Source organism: Copadichromis virginalis, linkage group LG8 (assembly GCF_057382275.1).
Source record: "Copadichromis virginalis isolate Kocher_CV1m ecotype Utaka linkage group LG8, C_Virginalis_male_GT1.1, whole genome shotgun sequence".
Lineage (NCBI taxonomy): Eukaryota > Metazoa > Chordata > Actinopteri > Cichliformes > Cichlidae > Copadichromis > Copadichromis virginalis.
The window spans coordinates 32229041-32252172 of record NC_140625.1 but is presented as its reverse complement, the minus strand read 5'-3'; the positions used below and the strand labels follow the sequence as shown (position 1 = coordinate 32252172).

The 23132-nt window shown below is 47.6% G+C and overlaps 1 protein-coding gene across 2 annotated transcripts in view; it reads left to right on the top strand.

Annotated features, from left to right (window-relative positions):
- The window catches only part of ankfn1a (ankyrin repeat and fibronectin type III domain containing 1a), a 110522-nt gene that overhangs the window by 2619 nt on the left and 84771 nt on the right, over window positions 1-23132 (top strand). For both annotated transcript variants that reach the window (XM_085467172.1, XM_085467171.1), the window contains exons 2-6: window positions 1295-1422; window positions 1521-1760; window positions 4695-4930; window positions 10390-10646; window positions 22996-23033. In XM_085467172.1, the coding sequence (XP_085323298.1) occupies window positions 1307-1422; window positions 1521-1760; window positions 4695-4930; window positions 10390-10646; window positions 22996-23033 (887 nt within the window). In that variant the 5' untranslated portion in view covers window positions 1295-1306. The remainder of the gene's footprint in view (window positions 1-1294; window positions 1423-1520; window positions 1761-4694; window positions 4931-10389; window positions 10647-22995; window positions 23034-23132) is intronic.

The following is a 23132-nucleotide window of genomic DNA, read 5'->3' as shown; positions in this document are numbered from 1 at the left end:
GCATCTATGTGTCGTTTCAGGTTGTAGTGTTACACAACATTTTCAGATCCAATAGAAATAAAATAAGTGTTTGGTAATTCATTCAATTCATTGTCTTTATTTATTACTGGCATCATTGTTTCATTCTGTTACAGAATCTCACAGCAAAGAGGCAACATTGTAGAAATCCATCAGCTTTATTAGCTGCTTCGCTGAAAAACAAATCAACAATGCAAAAACAAAACATCAAACAACAAACTGAGACAGTATCACTTGCTTCATACAACACTTGGGCGCATATATGCAGACGTGGCTGTTTTGATCTCGCTCTCTCTTCACCAATCAGATCTGGCTGTGGTAGCAGCTTGAAACCCCGGCTGATAGAGGGGCCCAGTCTGGATCGCATCCCAGCATTTTGTAGGCTGCTTTTCCTACAAAGAACAACAAACATTAGCCCGCAAAGCCACAGTGAACAAAACAGCAAAGCAACGAATTCAATTCAAATTAAGACTTATTTGTAACCTACATCACCAATTATGATAAATGACGTAATAACTACAACAGCAGACTGACCTCTGTGGGAATGCTTGGAGCAGACTGACCTGTGAGCTGCAGCGTTCTGGGACGTTATATTTGCTCTTCGAACGGCTGCAATCCAGGCCGTCCGTCACCTCTTTGTTACTTCGGAAACTCGGTTTGAACGATTTTTCTTCCACGACGGAATCCGATAACAACGATCTCTTTACCGTCGGCTTCCCGTGGCTGTCATGCGACCGGCTGTTGCAGCTAATAACACAACAGCTTCTTGCCATTTTTTGTTTCTTTTTATCGCTGTGTGACTGTTTTCACGTGAAAGCCTGCGTGCGCTAGTACCGCTTACCACTCGTACCCACAATCCTTTGCGGGTTTGACGTCACATTTTCGATCTCATGACCACCTAACAAGCCAATGCTACAAGCTTCCGTTTAAGTAACATTTCTTTATTAGCAGAGTGAATTTGTAGGATTGTTAACAGGGACAGTAAGTTAAACAAATGTCTGTTAACATTTCTTTAACCAGGTGAGACTTTCGTACAGCGTGACCTTGTAGAGAGTGCAGGCCTACATGCAGTCACAAAAACCACTACCTGGCTAACAGGCTGGTAGGTAATGATGTCAGGCAGGACTAACGCACACAAACGGGCTAACCTGCAGAAACTAAGCCTTGGAAGCTGCATACAGAAGTCTTAGTGGGAAACACCAGGTACACAGAGAGCTGCTGCACACCTGTGTGAAGGTTGTTGTTGTTTTAACTCCCCCTCTTTGATGTCCCGCAGATATGGCCGAAGATGTCCGTGGATTCTGATAACTCCTGTGTTTTGCTGTCATCACGTGACTCCCGGACTTCCTGCATCTTTCAAACCGCTGATGAGAAAGATGACATCCCAGGAGTGGGAGAGGAAAGGTGAGCCAAATTCTCAGGGGCTGATTGGTTTTCATTAACCTGTTTATCCTTTGCTGTGGTGTCGATTCCTTTGTAACTCCACCTCCTTCCTCCCACAGCGTCCTGGAGATGCTGAGCTACTCCAAGTTCTCCGACCTGGAGACATGGCTGTGCATGCCGTCCTCACTGCTGCTTTCCAGGCCTCTGGACTCCACCCACACCTCCTCGGGCTCTTCCTCCAACTCGTACTCCTCACGTGCGTCCCTCCACTCCGCCAACTCGCTCCCGGCTTCCTCCTCTTCGTCGCTGGCTTCAAACTCCCGCCGCTCCACCTGCAGCGAGCCGGGAGAAATCGACAGGTAACCCCAGCTCACCTGTTTATGCTTTTCATTGGGTTTATTTCGAGGCCGTTTCCATGAAGTTTGCTGATTTCAGGGTTTTTTGGATAACGGTGGAGCGCTGTGGCACAGAGGAACCAATCAGGCCCTTTGGTGCTTTGAATGAAACTTTAAAGAGATCCTTTGAGGGAAAATGTTCTGCCATTCAACCTTCTCACTGTCCGTCTATAAACAGGATCATGCTGCGTGTTTGAGCTGATCTTTGGAGTTTTGAAGCAGCTGCTGGGTCCAAACAAAAGACAGAAGTTTATTGTCGTGTGTTCGAAGTGTCAGGATTAACTTTAGAGAGCCTCGGGCGGGTCTGTCAGAGGAAATGTACAGCTAATGTGTGGAAGTGGGGTCATTATGAGTGTTTGCAGCAGCTGGAGGCTCTTCAGACGAACTATAGGAGCAGGTTGCCGAGTGGAAGGTCCTCCCTGTCACGCTCACAGATCCGTTTCCAGCCAGGTCCTGCTGTCTGAGCTTCGTTGGTTTCTTTGCAGGAAACACTCAGTGCAGTGTCAGATCCACAGACTCCAGTTTCTGTCAGGGCTCTCTGACAGATTTCACCGTCCTCAAAGAACACAGCTGCTCCCCATCACAGTTTCCCACTTCCTGCACAGTGACATGTGTTTCCTGAATCTCGTGCACGGTTTCTAAATGGTCCAAAACATGTTTAGAAGACTGATTCTAAGCAGGCGTCTGTGGACGGGATGGCTGCAGGTTCGATCCCTGTCTCGTTCCTCAGACTGTGACTGTGAGCTAGAGAGCAGCTCGGTGTAGACAAAGCCCCTGTGGATAGAATAGAATAGAATAGAATTCAACTTTATTGTCATTGCACATGCACAGGTACAGGGCAACGAAATGCAGTTTGCATCCATCCAGAAGTGCTTTAGTGATATAGATATATTACAATATATATTAGCAATAATATAGATATGTGAGTATATTACAGAAATGGGTCTATTATGGTATGTTATAATGTACACGGTATGAAGTATGTTGTGAATATTCTATAACTATAAGTATGTACAGGCTGTAGTGAGTACAAGCTATGTACAGGATATGAACAGGATATAAATATGAAAAACTATACAGAATATGAAATAAATAACTTTACAGAATCTGAGATATACAGCTATACAGAAATGGGAACTATGCAAGTTGTAAACAGTTGTAGGATTAAAGATTATCGAATGTACAGAATGATTATTTACACAGAGCTATACAGTAGTGCAGTTAAGATAAGTGAGGGTGTAGATAGTTTCTACAGAGGCTATATAAAGTGCTGGTGGTTGTGAGTGGTGGTTCAGTCCATGTTATTATTGTGTGTTTGAGGGTACAGTTGTCCATTGTGGGTGTGTGTATGTTCAGTCCATGAGTTTAACGTGGGTCAGATGTCAGGAGGCAGAGTTCAGGAGTCTGACAGCTGTGGGGAAGAAGCTGTTCCGGTACCTGGTGGTCTTAGTCCGGAGGCTCCTGTGGCGCCTCCCAGAGGGCAGGAGGGTGAAGAGTCCATGTGATGGGTGACTGGGGTCTTTGATGATTTTCCCAGCCCTTTTCAGACACCGCTTCCTGTAGATGTCTTTTATGGCAGGAAGTGGTGCTCCGGCGATGCGCTGGGCAGTTTTCACGACCCTCTGCAACGCCTTCCGGTCCGAGGCAGAGCAGTTCCCGTACCAGACTGTTATACAGTTGGTCAGGATGCTCTCGATGGTGCAGCGATAGAAGTTCACCAGGATGTCTGAGGACAGGTGGTTCTTCCTCAGAGTCCTCAAGAAGAAGAGGCGCTGGTGAGCCTTCTTGACCAGCTTGGAGCAGTTGGTCGTCCAGGTGAGATCCTCGGAGATGTGGACTCCCAGGAACTTGAAGCTGCTCACACGCTCCACAGCCGTCCCCTTAATGTGGATGGGTGGATGTGGGTCAGCATTCCTCCATTTGGATGAGTCCATGTCTCATTCCCTCCAAGCCTGATGACAGGAAGAGCTCCTCCTTATGGTGTGTCCGTGGACAGGACGTTAACGACTGCTGTTGCTGGTAGCGTGACAGTGATGTGGTTGTTGTACTGCTGGCTGGAGAACAGAGAACATCTACAGACATCACCTTTCACTGACTCATGCTCTGTTCACTCAGCTGTTTCACGTGTGCAGAACTCAGAGCGCGCTCTGTACAGATCTGGACCCACGCTGATGCAGAGCAGGCTCAGAAACGCTCGACTCTCCGTTCTCCTCACCCAGCCTTTGTCCCCCTGCGCGCACACACACAGGTAAGGTAACACCCCTGCTGGGCAGTGAACACCTGACAGGAGCTTTTCCTTCAGCGCTGTTTCCGGCTGTGGCCGTCCGGTGAAGGGCGCAGTGCTCTGCAGCGATCTGCTGAAGCGCGTGTCCTCGGATGCTGAGCTGGGCTCGGCTGCTGGATCTTTTCCTGCGGAGGAAGAAGAAGGGACGGCATCTGATCCGAGCATCACGGTGCAGCTGCTCTCTCCGAGGACAGGTACCAGCTGGTTTGTGGTGGTTACCTGTCCGTCCCGCACGTCTCAGGGTCGCGTTCAGCGCTCAAACGATTGCTGTTTGAAGCTCTCGCAGTCTGCTCACACTGCTCCCTGATCCCTGCAGGGAAGCTGGATTTCTGATGTGACCAGAGCTCAGTGCGGTGCTCTGACTAACACCGGCATGTTCCTGTGTTCGTCTAATGGGAAATACATTAAACTTCTTCCAGGTTTTTACACGATTTGCAGCGTTGGTGTGGCAGGGATGCCGTGTGGATACTTTATTCCCAAAGTGTTGATGAAAACAGGATATTTCGTCACAGTATTCCTGAATAAAGTGTTTCCAGTTGCTTCAACAGCTAGAGGAGGAGTTCTCCGTGTCGTGTTTATTTTGTGCTGACTTTTCTCTCCTCGGATCCCTGCAGGTCGTCAGAAAGAGACTCCGCCTTCCTCACGCCCACTCTGACGAAGGAGGCGACCTGTCTGTCCACACCCCTCCTCCCCATCCTCTCCTCCACCCCTGCACCTCCTCCCGCTGCTGCCGCTTCACGGTCCAGCTATGGCACTCACGCAGGAGACTCCGCCTCCCACAGTGGCGTCAGCATCAGGAAGCGGCGGCGTCTCGCTGCCAGTCCTGGAGGACTCCACTGGACCTCTTCAGGTAACAACAGCCAGTGTGTGTGTGTGTGAGAAACTCATTCCTGCCTGGAGTAAACATGCTCCTCTGAACGTCTACATGGACACAGACAGTGAGATTAGGTCAAAGGTCAGATCTGACTCGTCTGACTTTCTAAGAGGGCATTAAACTGAAGCATCGCTCGCTCGGTTGCCTAGGTAACGTTCTAATCAGCAGTATGCTTTAACATTTAAAGCTGAGAAGAGATTGATCAGGTAGCGTTTGGGACGAGATCAGAAACGAGTCCATCAGAGGGGCAGCTCATGTGCACAGAAGGAGGGGGTGGAGGATGAAGGTGGAGCCACCAGGCAGGAGGAGGAGAGGAAGAGCTCAGAGGAGGATACTGGTATAGGAGGAGGCTGAAAGAAGGAGTGGGTCTCTGGTCGCGGCATCGCTGTCCGTCACTTCCTGTGTAGACGTGCTTTATGGCATCGCCAACCCCAGAAGCTTTTAATTGGCCAAAATATAAAGTAGCTAAATGCAGGCAGCTCAACAGGGCTGAAACACCTGGGTAACAACAAACAGGTGAGATCAGCCAGTGAGGACGAGACGGGGGAAGTAAACACATCACGACACAAATGACTACCAAAATAAAACAGGAAGTGAGAAGTAATAAGAAAATGAGGAAGTGCAGACGTGTTAATAAGCATCGAGGGGAAAAACTCGACTTTAATACAAAATCGAGACTAAAAAAGTACACGAAGAAGAAAATGAGCCAAGTATGTAAACAGTGAGTCAAACAGGAAGTTGTTTATAGGTGAAATCAGCAGTGAGACGTCTGTGTTGGCGCTGACGGAGGCTGACGGAGGCTGAGCCCCTCTGCCCTGTGGTCATCGTCGAGCAGCCACGTCAGGAGTCTGTGTCTTGTTTCTCCCACACCCACAGAGACAGGTCTGTCGTGGGTGGAGGTTGTAGCTGCCGGCAGACTGGATGTGGGGTTGGAGCGGAGCTGTGGGCGTGCCGTCGAGTCAGGAATGTCTCTAATGGCTCCGAGCGGCGGTTTTGTTTACCGGGCTCCACTTCCTGTGTGTTGCTCTGCTCTCTTTAGCTCCACCCTTCTGGAGAATGATAACGAGCTTCCTGTTGAGCAGATTACGGCACAGCATCCATCAGGTGTTTGATCTCTGGCGCGCTTTCCTCAGACTGCAGGGTTAAGCTGCTTCTCGGCTACACGTCGCAGGTTTTCCGTCTTTTCTGATCTGTCCTGCTGATTCCTCGCACTCAGTTATTCTACGCCCGCCCAGGCTGCGGCGCCTCGTTTGGATAAAAACTTCAGTGTGAGATAAACATGGTGTCTGAGGTGGTGTAGCTGCTGCTGGTTCTGGGTGGAGTTAATGAGCTGATGCAGAGATAAAGCCTGAGGTGGAGGTGGTTCGTTAGAGTTTCACAGCGGTCCACGAAGGGGCGTGGCTAAATCTCTGAACCAGTTTTACCATCAGTGACACCACAGCTGTGCTTTAGGACTCCGCCCCATCTCCTGTTCTTAGGTGTTCATCTTTTATGTATGTAACTTTGTAATTTTAACATGTTGTCGCCTCTTGGCCAGGACTCCCTTGAAAAAGAGGTTTTTAATCTCAATGGGACCTTTCCTGGTAAAATAAAGGTTAATAAATAATAAATAAATAAAGGGCAAAGGTTACTGGCTTTTTTACACCGACCTGCTTCACAAACAGGAAGTCCTGAGCTGGTTATCCTTTATCCTGATATCCTGTTTACAGCGCCCCCCAGAGGCTCAGTGAGCAGACCAGCTGCTTCTTAAAATCAGGTAAACCCTGAAACTCCCAGGTGACCTCAGTGAAGGAACCTTCAAAATAAGATGTTCAGAGAAAAAATGCAACACCAACAAAAGTTTGAGACAAAAGTTTTCCAGCAAAAAAGCTTTTATTTGAAGCAGAAATGAGAGAACAGGATCCTCAGAGCCTCCATCCTGAAACAGGAAGCTGAGGATGCTGCAGATCTTTGCCGTCCTTCAGCACACCTGAGACACATAGGAGGAAGTGAAAACACCGATTGTCTCCTCATGGTCAAAATCAATCTTTATTAAGACCCGCACAGAAAGAGCGACAGCAGCTCGTGGCCGCTGTAAACATTAAAAGATGACACAAGCAGGAGCGGCTCGTGTTACTGACTCTGGGAAGCAAACTTCAACAGGAAGTTGCAGTGAGTGTCTCACTTTTATGGGCTCAAAATGTGGTCATAAATATTTTGTACTTGTAAAAAAGATTTGTGCTTGTAAAAAAGATTTGTGTGTGGACTTAGCCCAAAAAACCCCTGCAAGTTACAACTACGAATTTTGACCCTATTTTTCTTCCTTTAAGCTGATTGGTGAATGTCATGTCAATCACAAATTAAACAATCCAATCAGAGAACAGATGGGTTTGGCTGTCGGAGGAGCGCTTTTTTGAACTGCAGGTCCTTGAAGGGTAATCGCTATATAAAGATCCGATAGCAGCTAGGTCCCCTAACTTTCAGTAGCTGTTGAAAGGATAAAGTTGTGCTATATCAGTGGTTAGAAACACCATTATTACTTTAGGATTAGTTTAACACAACGTCAGGGCTGACCCAGGACCATTGCTGTGAGTCACAGTGCGCAGCATAAAAGTCCTTTCACATCGGACGCAGGATGTGCTGCTAATGCTAACTGCTAACTAAAAGCAAAGGATCCAGAATGTGTTGCTGGCTGCTGGGCTCTGTGGGGTTTTGCAGCAGCTCTACCTGTAGTAGATGCACCTGCTCCTTGTCGTTTCTATCTCTGACTTTATGTGAACTACAAGAGTTTGTTTTTTTGCTGGTTCTTCAAATGTTCAATAAAAACATGTATGCTAATTCATAACGAAGAAAGCTTTGGTTTTTTTTTTGTGGTTTTTTTTTTTTTTGTGTGTCCCGTTTGGATCTTTAGCATCAGAATTGTTGTCTTAAGGCCAAGAAAGATGCCAAGCGGATTTATTTTACCAAGTGGATCATCATGGCCTTGCCATATTGGTCCATTTGATTGACCTTTATTATAATTATGAATTTATTTTATTTTCAGTTGCTACAAACGGGACAGACATGACTGGGGGATAGGACAGGGAGAAAGAATGAAAGAAAGAGAGGGAGAGAAAGAAAGAAAACCAAAGGGGAGAAGAGACGGTGAGAAGGAGGGGAAGAAAGAAAAACAACAAAAAAACAAACAAACACCTGGATCACCTGTATGGAGAAAAAAAACAGAAGAGAAAGCAAACAACAAAGAGCAACATAATAAAAAAAACAGCACCATCACAATGAACTAGCTAGCAGTAGATATCAGTAGATACTAAATAATAAATGATATTGTGCAGCACGCAAGATAGACAGCGCACAATGTGCTTTGAGGCAGCAGCCAAGAAAGCTGTAGTCCGCGTCTGTGAATACCCGTGTGTACACCTGTGTGGATCAGCATGCTTGCATTCCAAAGGTTTCTCCATGTAACAATCTGCTAGAGGGTGTGGGGGTGCCACAGCCCCGTCCTCCAGGGTATGAAGCAGGTATGGAGGAGATCAAAACTCCAGAAGAAAGCTTTGTAATGAAGACTGTCATTTCCAAAACACTGCCCCCCCCCCCCTGCGTCCGCAGCGCTGTTGAAAAGGCTGTGGAAGTCCCTGTATTAAACACGTAGACCTGTGACACAAAAATCACCAAACTCGGACGACCACAGACTGTTTTCCTTCGTGGTGATGAAGGAAAACGCTGGGTTGGCATGTAGAAGGGCATTTATTCCCTTCAAAGACCTGCAGTTCAAAAAAAGCGCCCCCCGACAGCCAAACCCATCTGTTCTCTGATTGGATTGTTTAATTTGTGATTGACATGACATTCACCAATCAGATGAAAGGAAGAAAAATAGGGTCAAAATTCGTAGTTGTAACTTGCAGGGGTTTTTTGGACTTCCTGCAGTCTGTGTCTGGGTGTAGGTGTGCTGTGTGTCCAGCAGAGGGAGCTGTGAGTCCAGCTGAGTGAGGAAGGGCACCTGTGCTGATCAGCTGAGCTTCACACAGACTTTATTCATAAATGATTCAAAGTGTGTCGTGAGCGCTGTGCTTTCATGTTTCCTGTCTTCAGGATCATCCACACACCTGCGTGCTTCCACGCCCACATTCTTCCTTATAAGGAGAGTTTACCTCCTGGATGGTGGAAGATGGTGAAGCTGTTCTACAGTCACACAGTCATGATGAAGGAGCAGGTGACCGCTCTGTGTTTGGCCTCCTCACACGGAGCAGCAGCGAGCACCCTGTGAGGCGGTGCACGGCGAGAGGGATGGCCTTTGGTGGCCACTCGCCATCACTGTGACCAGCGCGTGTTGCCTTCACTGTTTGATGGTTTGTGGGACTTTCTGTGTGGCGCTCGCAGGGCCGGTTCGCTTCGTTGTTGTTGTTCGTCTGATGTCCTGCGCCCACAGTGAGTTTGTGGTCAGGAGGGCGTCTTGGCGTGGTGGCATGGCGATGACACAGAGCTGAGGACGCAGAATAAGCCTTCAAACCTTCCTCCCGTTCATGAACCAGGCGGATTCAAACCTCTCCTGGTGAATGAAATCGATTGGCTGCACTCGGTGTTCGTCTGTGAGCGCTCGCAGGCGAGCTGAATGGATTTCCTCCTCATCAAACATTTATCGTGCTGCCTGGTTTGGTGCCTTACCTCCAGCGTTAACCTGACCCTCAGGAACACGGCCCACGGCGAGGCTCACGTTTCATCGCACGCACCTGTGGAAGCAAACAGGCTGGAGCACGATGTCCTCAAACACGCGCCCCTCCGTCTGCGGTCGTGTTTTTGAGCACCAGGAAACGCAAAGCAATAACTCAGAGTAAACTGCAGCTGAAATACATAAAGTCTGATTTATTTATTCAAAGAAATCAACGTCAGGTAAAAAGTAACCTGGATAAATACCAGTCATGTTTCACGTTTCACTTAGTTAGCTGTAACGTTTCACAGGAAGTGATGTAACAAAGCTCCACGGAGAGTTTACATCTGAGAAAATGAAAGTGGGCACGTAGCGGTGTCAGCTTTGGTCTGTGCTGCAAGCCGCCTTGTCACCCACCTCCTCCTCTTTTCTCTCGAGCTCGTGCTGATGTTCAGCCAGATGTTGATTATAAAGTTTGAGTGTGTGAACGGCTGCTGATGAAATTATCCACGTTCTCATAACGACGTGTGTGTGCAGCTGTGGGTGTGTGTGTGTTTACATCAGCTGTGGATCTGCACGTGCTCAGTGAGCGCCGTTTTGTCTCTGGTTAAAAAGGTTGACGTGGAGATTTGAATGTGAGCCACAAGCTGCCGACGCCCTCGGCCTCCTCATGTAGTTTTAATGCAGCAGCTCAGGTGGTCAGCTTACACCTGACCCACTCTCACACACACACACACACACACACACACTGTGGGTGAGTGGGAACACGACACCGCCCCCCTGACGCAGCAGGGCTCTGGTTTCTCTGCAGGCTCTGTTCAGCGGGACTTGTGGTCACCTGATCCGTCCCCGGGGTCGAGGAGGAGTGGAGGAGGAGGAGCAGGTGCGAGGAGTCTTCCCCTGGGGGAGGCGGCCCGAGTTTCCTTGCCGTGGGCCACAGACCGGGCGCTGCTGAGAAAGACGATTTCGGTGGACGACCGTCTGCTGCAGCCGGTGGGCGGCGAGCAGCGACACCTGAGGCTGCTGAGCCGGCTGGAGAGAGGCCGGAAGAAACTCCGCAGCATCCACGTAAGTCTGGATTTCCTCTTATCTGATTACGTTTACTAAAGCTGACCTCTGACCCCAGCTTCCATCATCAGAACAGGACAGGAAGTGCTTTCACACCTTCTCCCAGGTGCTGTTTGTGGGAAACGCAGCTGACTGTTTCCCGATGAACAGCTTTTATCTTTGTAGCTGCTCTCGTGGTCACCGCTGTGCTCGGAGCGTTTGTGTGTTTTTGTTGTGTGTCAGACTCTCAGCGGCGCCACCTCGACCAGCCTCGTGCCGCGGTGAGTCAGCGTGCCTCACGTTTGACACAGCTTCAACAGGGAAACCTTTGCCAGCAGTGAGAAAAACCGCGACGCTTCGCTGTCCCCGCCCACTGTGTCCACCTCGGACACAGTGGGCGGTAGGTCAGAGGTCACGAGCGTGGCTATGGCGTCTGTTTTGGTCACCTCCAGCAGCTCTAATTAGTCAGACGGTGGGAGGGAGCGGATTTTCCCACCGCTGCTGTGATGTCACAGGAAAGAGGAAGATGGATTGGTTGCTTTGTAAAAGACTGGGCGGGCTTTAGAGGAGTGGGTCATTGTTGCATCGATGACGGAGGACATGCCGATCCGCCCGAGCAGAGGTGCGATCGATACTGACGTCAGGATCGTTCAGTCAGGATGAGTTTATGATGCGAAGACAAAAGAAAGACGAGGAGAGAAAACGTGAAACACAGGACCAGTCTATTTCCTGAACATAGCAGCGATGCTTCGCACTCTGGAGCCTCTGGTGGGCGTTAGAGGAACTGCAGGAGAAACATCATGAGCTGAAATCATGAAACACACACATCAGGAAACAAGAGGAAAAGGATCCGCCTCCATCATCGTCACCATCATCAGCGTGAGCATCCAGACTCGCTCTGGGAGCCGCGCTGGGGATGGATCCATTGATAGATCATTTTGAGCTTTTCTTTAATCTCAGGACTAATTCTGATGTTAGGTCGGTTTCGTCACCTCAGTGTGGCCTAAACAGCCTTAAAGGCAGAAACATAAAGACGTCCTCGTGTTTGAGCTTCAGCTGACGAGGTTTGTTACTCTGTCGCTGAAACGCTGTCCTGCATTCGTCTCCGCTCGCTCTCTCTTTTTCTCTCTCAGCCAACAAACTGTTTCGTGTTTTTGTCCAATCAGCAGCCAGATTAGTGATAACTCTGACTGACGGAGCGATGTCTCGCTGTGAGCGGAGCAGCTGGCGTTTCCTCCTCCGTCCGCTCCGTCGTGTCTGCGTCAGCGTCCGGCTGACGGCACAGAAACATCCCGGTGACTCAGCAGCGCTCCCGTCATAAACCCGGGGAAACGGCGCCTTTGTTTGCGCGCGGGGCGGGGACGCATCCCGCTCCAGCGTTCAGCCGTTAAACGGCAGTTTTCTGGGAATCGTGACCCCGACAGCGCGACGCTGTGATGTCACTCCAAAGTCTGTTTGTTCCGGCTCAGCGGCTTTTACAGGAACACCGCGTTACTTTAAAACTTAGAACATTTTCTAGAGAAAATCAAAGATTCTGACATTAAATCAGAGTTTCAGGTAAAAAAAGACTAAAAGGCAAAATTTTAGAAAACACAAACTAAAAAAGTCAAAATGATTATTTAAAAATCAAGTTGAAATTCTTAATTTATAAAAACATTGAAAAATTAATTTCAGTTGGTTTTGTTTTAGTCCCAGTTTTGATAAAAATGTATAATTATTAACATTAAAACAGAATACTTTGACTCAAAATTTAAATAACTGAATTCTCATGTAACACAAACTCATCACGGGCTGCGATGAGCTTCCATACATCCGTGTTTCCCGCCTCTGTGTGAGCTTCATGTCACGTTCTGTTTTAACCATCAGTAGTAACAGGCCTCTCCTCCTGAGCACCAGCAGGGGGCGCCCTCCTCATCCGCTGGGCCTGTTTAATGTGACTGCAGCTGCTGCAGGAAGCGATGATTCACCCTGCTGAGTACGCAGGGCAGGTACTCAGACCCCCCATCGTACCTGAGCCCCAGGAGGAAGATTTCCCAGACGAGCCATCTAAATCCTGAGTTTTAGCGACACCTAATTCGTCGACTCTCATTCCAGGTCCCCGCCCCTCAGACCAGTTAATGAACACCTGCCTGCTCTAAACTCCTCCCCCTGCTTCCTGCTCCTTCATGACTCTAACATGAACATCATCAGGAAACAGTTCAGCTGGCTCGTTTCCTCACAGACTTCAGAGGAGTCGCCCCCTGCTGGGCGTTAGAGGGAGCACAGGTTGAAGGTACTCGCTGTGCCTCGGTTTTTCTTCTTGGTTATGTTAAACAGTGTGGATGATGTCACAGCAAACAGCCCCGTTTACTGTCACCGAACAATCGTGATGATGTCGGGCGAGCTCGGTGGGGTTTGGTGATCCTTCAGCTGTGAGTTACTTTTTAAAAACTCATTATTTGTTACCTGTGAAACTGAATAAATGACACAAATGATTGAACTGGTGGATGTTTTGGGGTAAAGAGCGGCGGATTGGAGCAGCATCTGCTGGTCGCTGCACGCAGCAGGCTGTGGTCAGCTGATCCAAGGTAAAACAGTGATGGACGACCCTCATTCGCGGAGAGATTTCCTGTGTATGGATTCATTTATCTGATTGTTTTGAGTGAGCAACCGCCAAGTTTAAACAGCCAATCAGCAGAGGGTTGGTGCTTTTGCCCCACTGTAGGGAACTTTTAGGGAACAGTAACTTCATTAAAGTGTTTGCAGGACTTTTATTTGTGTGACACGTTCAGTCAGCAGCAGCGCGTTCGGCATCCTCGACTCCGCGATGGGGTGATGTGGGCTGAGGCGTGCACACAGGCGGGCTCTGTGCACGCCTCCTGTTTACTCTGACATTTTTCTGTGGCCCGCTCGGCGTCTTTGTACACAAACACTCACACAGTGCTGTATTGAGCGTCCGTGCTCCCGCGGGACTAATCATATCAGCTGCTGCTCCGCTCCAAATCCTCCATGAATCACCTACCGCAAAATCTTAGCTCCGTAAATTCAGCCTGACGTCTTATTACTGCTGATCCTTAAACAAACAGGCTGCGGAGCGCTGGAGTGCTGCCTTCCCCTCATGACAGCGCCGCATTAACCCGCTGCATGCTGAGGCTGCGCGCAAACCACAGCTTCACTCCTCACCATTAATGTAACCACATCCCCCAGTACACCTCCCAGTACGTGTACACCTGTGGTGATGATGATGAGGGTCCAGAGAAATGCTCTGCAGTCGTCAGGCATGACCCAAAACATTAAAGTCGATGAGACCTTGGCTCTGTGACGCTCCGACTTCAAACATAAGAAGAAGAAATTCAAATTATTTATAAACCAAATCACAGCAGTCGCCTCGAAGTGCTTTATGTCGTAAGGTCGACCCTACAATACTACATACAACAATCATATGACCCCCTATGAGCAGCACTTTGGCGACAGTGGGAAGGAAAAACTCCCTTTTAACAGGAAGAAACCTCCAGCAGAACCAGGCTAAGAGAGGGGCGGGGCCATCTGCGATTGGTTGGGGTGAGAGAAGGAAGACAGGATAAGCAGGTATGATTCAGTGCAGAGAGGTCTATTAACACATAGGAAGTGAAGAAGAAGCACCCAGTGCATCATGGGAATCCCCCAGCAGTTTTCTGCTGATCAGCTGATTGAGCTCATGACGTCACCTCGGCGGCGCTCTGTGGCGAGACGGTTCACACGTTTAAAGATTTACTTTTGTGGAAAACCTCAGAGGTTCATGGATGTAGTGAAGGACGTGCAGAGGGCTGCTGGGACAGGAGGAGGTGGAGCAGATGGTCCAGTGTGGCGCCCCCTAAAGGAAGCAGCTAGAAGACGAAGAAAAGGATTCTGCAATTGTTTACAGTCTAAATACATTAATTAATAACAGTTTAATTACAGTGTAGTTATTCATTCACTTGTACCTTTAAACTTTGCACCTTTACATTGTAACAAAGTGTAAACATAAATGTTGCTGTGTGGTTACATCGTGACTGACGTACACCGGTGTAATTAACACTATAAACAACATGTATTATAATGTAATATGATCAAATGTAGTTTAATTAAAAATGTAATAAATAGGTATTTTTTAAATATAGCGTAGTTACAGTTATAAATACTTTTAAGTATAAAGTTTAATAATTACTAACATACTGAAAAAATTATCTTCAAGTATAATTATTTTAATTACATTGCAGTGTGTTAGTATCTGCTATATGTGTAATAAATCCATTCAGGTCATGTTACACAGTGTGATGAAGTACAATAGTGTAGTTACATTAGTGTTGTGGAATTACATTTCAAGCATAAAAAAATCAGGTTGGAAGAGGTCAAAGGTCGTCCTGAGAGGCCTCACTGCTCGCTGTGGCATCCGTGTCTCGTGTTGGACACAGAACATGTCACAACATTAAAGTAAAAGTGGACTTCATGACACGTTCCTCACTGTTTGCTGGGAGTGGGACAGCGTGCAGGCAGCGCGCAGTGGGAGGTCGTGCTGGTGGTGGTAGATAGTTTTGATGATTGTTCACTAACTTTGGATCAATGACCTCACAGCTCACCCTGCTGAACTCTGACCTTTCTTCACACTGGCTGTGGTGGAGCTCATAAAGTTTAAAGTGTGGGTCTGATGGCGCCGCCTCTCTGTGAGCAGCAGCTTGCGGCTGAATCTCACCTGATTGCCGGACCGCCGTGCTGCATGACATCTGTGACCACGGCAGTCAGCCTGTCAGTCACCCAGCGGGTGGGCCCTGCCAGGAGGGGGGCCTCAGCCTCCCCCGTCTGCGGGCTCCCCGCCCGGCCATGAATGCCGGCATTGGAGGGCTAATTAGCCCGAGGAGAGGCCAACAGGCCGGCTACACAGAAAGCCTTGTTCACATTAGAAAAGAGAAGCAGGAGCGGGAGGGGCTCGGCCGTCTGCAGTCAGCGCCGTCCACCCGCCGCGTGGCGAGCGTACAGGAGAACAGGAGGTTAGTTCAAATTAGTGGTGACGCTTAACAGGCAGGCTGAGTCAGTGAGGTCCCTTCAGGTCTGATCACTGCAGATCGAGCTGGGTATCGATACAGATGTTCAGCATCAGCCCAGAGAGGCTCTCCTCCTGCGCTTACACTCAGAGTGAGGTAGATGAGGCCTCACAGCTGATAAAGTACTGTAAAGATAAAAGCATGTGAGCGTTATCAGTGACAGATGCAAGCAGCTCTTTTTGTCTGCTGAAGTCAAACTCTCCAAGAAGCAGACTCAGCTGTTTTTAAGACTGTTTCTATCATGCAGCAAAAAAACAGACTGCAGCTAAAAGATAGCCTTCATGATGTCATCCACTCCACTGCTAATAATGCAGGCTGACTGCTGCTCCCTGGTGGACGTTAGCGGAACTCCTGAAACGCGCCCTCTGCAGGCAGAGATGGTAAATGGCCTGTATTTATATAGCGCTTTACTAGTCCCTAAGGACCCCAAAGCGCTTTACATATCCAGTCATCCACCCATTCACTCACACATTCACACACTGGTGATGGCAGCTACGTTGTAGCCACAGCCACCCTGGGGCGCACTGACAGAGGCGAGGCTGCCGGACACTGGCGCCACCGGGCCCTCTGACCACCACCAGTAGGCAACGGGTGAAGTGTCTAGCCCAAGGACACAATGGCCAAGATTGTCTGACCCAGGGCTCGAACCAGCAACCTTCCGATTACAAGGCGAACTCCCAACTCTTGAGCCACGATCGCCCGACAGAGAGAGCAGAGAGAGCAGCTGCATAACCTTAACCTTTTATTTTCATGTCGCCACTATGAAAAAGAAAGTGTGGCAATTAAAGCGCTGCTCCATCTTGTGGTTGAAACTGGTGTTACATGAAAGTTTAGCACAACGTTTTGTCTTTAACACAAACACAGAAGATTTGAGTGTTTTTAAACGGTCCGGTCTCCGTGAAGCTTCATGTTTCTGACACACTGAGCTGAACAGGAAGACGGACTCTGCTTTCACAGACAGAGAAAAACAAAAGAAGGTAAAATTATAAGTGAACACCAGCAAAAAGGTCAGAGCTGGCGGCATTAATTGAAAGTAAAGTCTGGGCTGCGTCCCTCACCCCCAACTCTTTGCGCTACAACTTCCTGTGACATTAAAGCGCGAACAAAGACGGGCCGGCTGGGCGTGTTGACATTCAGAGAAATACCAGCAGAGTGAAGGAGGAAGTGATGAAGGCTCGAGGTCTGAGACCCTCCGCCTCTTTGTTCTCTGAGCACCTCTGCCAGGATCTGAAGGGCTTTAAAGGCACACACCTGGACAGGAACCTTTCTTCACCTTTCCACAGGGACACCATCACTCTACCCCAGCCAATCAGAGGCCGACTTTGAGAGGCTCTGCTAAACCGTGCTGATGCTTGTAACGACACACCTGACCTCCTCAGAAATCTGATCCTGAAAAAGAACGTATTCATATTGTGCTGCTCTGCACATTAATTAGGTCATCCATGATTATTGATCGTGCAGGTGCACGTGTCCTGAGCTTTGTGTCAATGAGGCCGTCCTCTGACAGGAAGTCCTCACAGGAAATGGGCCGATTCAGAGAAAAGGAGGTGAAGGTGACCAATTAAACTCAGAGGCCGGTGAAGTCTGTGGCGAACGCCGACACGAACAAAGAGATGAAGCTGCTGGCCTGCTTTTGTTCAGACTTCAGAGTCGCGCTCGCCGCTGCATCACCAAAGTCCTTCAGCTGACTCGAAACAGCCGGAGTCAGCTTAGACCTCGGGTTTGTTTCGGCGATCACACCGGAAACACTCAGCAAGTCTTTCTTCTGCCTGTGACTCTCAGCGATGACCTCGTCTTACAGGCGGCGAGAACAAAGCCTCCAGGACGCCCTCGTCGAATCGGAGGAAGAGCGTCTGAAGTAATGAGCACCTTTCTGCAGGAACGAGGCGTGCCGAGAAATCACAGACAGTGATGGACGCTTTCAGAGCAGCACTGAACCCGATGAAGGGCGGGTCACGCCCATTACCCCGACACGCCACTGCCGAGCCGCTCATGGGCGTGAACTCGCTGTCAGGAAATACCTGAAAGAGCTTCAGATGCTGGTTTTTCTCAGAGCTGCTGGTTTCACGAAACACGAAGCAGCTGTTAGTGTGAATATTGAGCGGCCAGGTTTAAGGTTTATTCCTGCAGGTGGGGGTTTAGAGGATGGGTGGGGGTTGGGTTCATGCTGGCACAGAGAAGTGCAGGAACATTAAACACTGTTAAAAGCACCCCCTCTCCAACAGTTCTGCACCGCTGTTCTGTGTAGTTCTGAGGACGGAGCGTCGGTCTGACTGAACTGAGGAGAAAAATACGACTTTCAGCGTGTCGGGGGTGGAGCCCCGCCGGGCGCCGCATTGTTTGAGCATCTTCAGGCCTTCCAGCGTCTCAGAGAGCCGAAGCACTGTGTACAGATAGCAATTTTCCCTCGCAGCGTCCTCTCCGGTCGTCAAGGCAACTGAATACTTTCACCCTGAATCAAACCGACCTCCTCCTCCTCCTCCTCCTGCATCCAGCATCCTTCATGCATGGAAAGACTCAGCAAACACTGTTTATTTCCCCCAGAGGGGAGCAGGCAGGGACTGCTGATGTTTAAACAGGTGACACCGGTGATTACACAGCAACTCAGAAGCACCTCAGATTTATTTTATGCTCACGTCTAAGCGCATCTGACGCGACGTGACACGTGACTGAGTGTTTAAAAGTTTTTACAACATCACGAATATAAGAAAGCACCAAAACCTGCAGTTCCTCTGGTGTCCTGCAGAGGCGCTATGCGCTACGCAGCAATAAAGAAATGACTGACGCTGTGGGTCAAACGTTTATGCGTGCTTGACGTATTACCTTCTTTGTTGTGATTACTCAAAAAAGTAATCTATTACACAGAATACACAGAACTTTAAAGTAATGCAGTATGTTACTTCATTACTCCTGAGAAAAGGTCATTTGCTGTACTCGTGAAGTTGCTTTGATGTTACTCTGTAATAGGGCTGAACGATTATGGAAAATAATCTAATTGCGATTTTTTGCCCCAATATTGCGATTGCGATGCGATATGCGATTATTTTTTAAGGTCTTTGTCTTCTGTATTATTAAACAAAGACAAGCAATACATCATATAGTATGGCCAATACTATATTACATTAATTTTAAACTGTTCTTTCCTGGAAGACAGACCTCTGTTATGATGACATGAGGTGATGCATGAATTGATGACTGACATTTTTATTTAACTTCTTCAATCACAACAGTATATTTGAACATACACAATAGTTTATTTTTTAGCTTACAAACATCTGAGCATAAAGTGCTGACAAGGAACCCTGGTGTAAACATTAAAATGAAAGTCAGTACAATGTGCAGATTGCAGAAATATACATAAACAAAATCAGTGGCTTTACCACACTCAGTTTTTCAACATCTGTGAACTACTAGACAGTCATTCAATTAAAAAATAATATTAAATAAATAAAACTAATAAATAAAAAATACACACATCTTACTGATCTCTGCAGTCAGTAACATTACACATAAAGTGCAAACATAATAGCAATTGTATAAACACACACACAAACACGCCTTTAAAGTTTAAAGGAGTGAAATTGGACGGTCTAGTTCTGATTAGCGTCACCGCTGTCTCGGTGGAGTTTAATAAACTCGGCCGTCTGCTTCTTGCTATCTAAAATATAACCAGACACTGGTGTAAATTCTCGACTGTCTCATACTTCTGTTTAATAAGTTTTCTGTTTGACGTTTAGTCAGCTGTGTGAAAACCAAGGAGGAACCCACCCGGGGGATTAATAAAGTTTTATTTTATCTAATCTAATAACTTTAATCTCAGCCAAACCGATTTACTCACGAACAAACAAAACACTGAAAAAAGCCCAACAATAACATTTTTAGGTTGTCTAAGTGACTTATATATTACGTTTAACCCGAGCAGCGAAACTCCGCGGTGATCTGAAAATGATGTGCCGGGAGTTGTGCCGTTCTCGGCCGCATCAGTAACCCTCGAGCTCCCGGCTAGCTGTCGAGCTGGTGGGTAGCAGACGCCTCTGAAAACGTCGAAGCACTTTTGCAAATATGGGATATCTTGATAAACCGAGCAGATATTTGATGTTTACACAACTACTTTCTCGCCTGAAAATATGTTAAAAGTTTATTTTGTGACCCAGAAAGATTAGTATGAGTAATTTTAAAACTTAGTAGCGGCCGCCATTGCTGGAAACTGGAGTTTGGCTGGGCCGCGCTATGAATTCTGGGATATGGTAGTAATTTGGACAGCCTTCGGCGCGTCGCTGTGACGTAATCGGTCTACAAATGCGGCCTCAGGAGGATGCAGCCCATGAATTTGGACATGTCCAGAGTATAATCGCAGCCTTTGCGGTTAGAAAATTGCACTTGATCATGTCGCGATATTATCGCAAATGCGATATATCGTTCAGCCCTACTCTGTAATATAGCTCGAACACGCTGTCTCATAATCACCATTTAATATAAACCTGAGGCTCCATGCCAACACGACTCCCTGATGAGTAGGGATGGGTATCAAAACCCGTTCTTGTTGAGAACCGGTTCCCACTGTTTCAGTTCCTTGGAATTGTTTGCCATGTTTGCAAACGATTCCCTTATCGATTCCAGTCGCCCCGAATGACGTCACTACGTTGCGGAGCGTCATTTACCTGGCAGGAAACATGGCGCCTAAGCGGCTCAAACGCTCAAAAGTTTGGTTATACTTTACGAGAACGGATGACAACAGGGCAACTTGCAATACTTGCAAAGTAGAGATTTCATTTACGGGAGGAAACACTACGAATATGCAAAAGCATTTGCTCACAAACACGCGATGACCTTAAATGAATGTCGTGTTTTTAATTCGCTCCAGACTCGTGAATCTCAGCCCAGCAGCAGCGGTAACGTTTGCACATCCTCTCCCGTTAATGCGGCAGGTAAATAATCAACTAACAGTGCATATTATGTTAGCGCGATCTGCCTTATTACAAAACCATTACTGTGCATTTAGTGACCATGATGAGACAGAGTCTGGCTCAGATGCTGGCAGTTCTCGCTGCAGTCTGCCGGCAGCGTCTCCTTTCAGGCCAGGATAGACGAATGTCACCGAGCAGTGACTCAGTTTGTGGTCAAAGGCTTGCACCCGTTTGCCACAGCAGATGATTTTCAGTAAGTGAATGTGTTTAATTGTAGGCAGGGACATTACTGGATATTCTTGTGTAATTGCTACTGAATAATTTATGTTAAACTTTGTTATTGCTACAGAAGAATATTTATTTTATTATTTTACATTTACAATTTTTTTTCCCGGGGACCCTGTGACACCCCATTGAAGAGCTGTAGGCTGGATCTCTTAAGATGTCACTGTTGGGTTTGTAAGGCCATGTTACTCCTAAATTTCTATCTTGTTCAAAGAGAAGATATAAAACAAAGTTCTAAGCTAATCGACCTTAGTGTTCTCCTTTTTAAAAAGAATCGATAAAGAATCGAATCGTTAAACGGAATCGAAAATGGAATCAGAATCGTGAAAATCTTATCGATACCCATCCCTACTGATGAGGACACACGTCTCTCAGATCTATGTCTTAGTAACTCAAAGCAAACATGAAAACCAGCACAGAAACTTGATCGTCACGGTGATTCTGCTTTAAAAATTCTGCCTCATCATCTGCTTGTTCCTGTTTTTTAGTTCAGGCTCCGGCCGCGGGGGTCGCCATTCGCTCTGCTCACTCTGGGTTCTTGGCTAGCTTAGCGTTAGCATGCTGTATGTGCAAGTTGCAAAGAAGCGAAGTGTTAGCAGCACAATGCTCGTGTTTCTGTCCTAGATGCAGCTTGAACTTTACCAAAAATGTGCTTATATGCTCCAGACTGCGTCGCCATTTCCTCTGACACGTGAACTGAAATCAGCTGATTAGCTGATAAGCAGGATCAATAGGCAGACTAACGATTCCCATCCCTGGGCGTGGCCTGTGGCTTCACCTGAACTGGCCCTCTGGTTTGCAGTTGTGCTGTTGGAGCCTTGCGAAGCATTTTAATGACATCATCTGACCAATAATGCCGACCTGGAGGCTTCGAAGCGTGTAGAAACGTTTGAAACGACCTCTGGTGGGTGTGGTAAGTAATGCACCGGCGTTGTCGTCCTGAGTGGGGTAACCTGGCTGCTCCTAACCATGAGAATGGAGCCTCCTGCTTAAGGCTGTAAGCGTAACATGTTTCCAACCGACATTCGTCAGTCCAACGATCGACGATGGGCGCCGACTTTTTGAATTCATACATTTTGTTTGGAGGGAATATTTTAGCTCCTTTTCTTGTTTCAGTATTAATACAACTACTTTTTGGATTATTCATTTATTTATTTATTGCACCAAATCACACAAAAGACTTAACTTTACATTAGAGACTTTTTTTAATGTTGGCTGGAAGATTTTTAGCTTATTTGTTGTTAGGTGGAGTGTGTAACACAGATCAACACGATTACAGTGGAAACAGAAGCCAGCTCCTCTTCGTTTCCCTCCCTCCATTGTGGTTTGCTATTTAAATAAAATGTCTGTTTCCTCCTCACATCCTCTGCACCGTGTTAGTCCTTTCATATATTCTCTTTGGGAAATCTTCTGTGGATGACTTCCTGGAGTGTTTGAGTCCTCTTACATCTGCACCACCATCACAGTCAGACATGGTGGTGTGATGGTCTGCAGCTGCTTGACCCAAAAATCCCGAAGTTACAGAGGCTCAGGGGCACTGGGGTTATGCAGCAGGACAATAATCAGAAACACAGCAGCAAGCCCACCTCTGATTGGCTCAGAAGACCAAAACAAAGGCTGTGAAGTGGCCGAGAAACCTTAACCTGTTCAGGCTGGAAACCCTCCAATGGTGACCAAAGCTCGTCCACAGTGACGTGGTCACAGACAGCAGGCTGTAGGTTTGAGGACAGCTGACAGGTGGATGGTTTCCCTCGATGAATGACATCATCGTTTAAAAAAACTCTGGTTTTCTCTGAGTTTGATGATCTGAAACATGTCAGTGAGACAAATATGCAGAACAGCAGGAGATCAGGGAGGAGGCGGGTACTTTCTCACAGTTGCACCTGCTTCTGTTTCACCTGAGATCTGTGATGTCGCTGTGGTAAGCGATGAATAAAGTGGAATAAAAAGAGTGAGCGGGGAGAGTGGACGAGTGCTGCAGTACTGAGACGCTGCTGCGTCTGCAGAGGGGAACGCATTAATGCGATTTCCTCTGCAGAAACGTGGCGCTGAAGTGGAATAGAGGTGCTTTAATATGTGTCACTGCTCTGCATGGTCCTGCATAGAAATTGGTCATTTTCTCCTCTGTGTCCTCCGCAGAGCCCGGGAACCTCGGGGAGGTACGACACCAGGAAAAAGTGAGTGCTCTCTGAAATATTCCCAACATCCCGCGTTTGTTTCCTCTTCGCTGCTCGCCTGAATCATTTCCTGTGTAATAAGTCCTGATTTAATAAAAC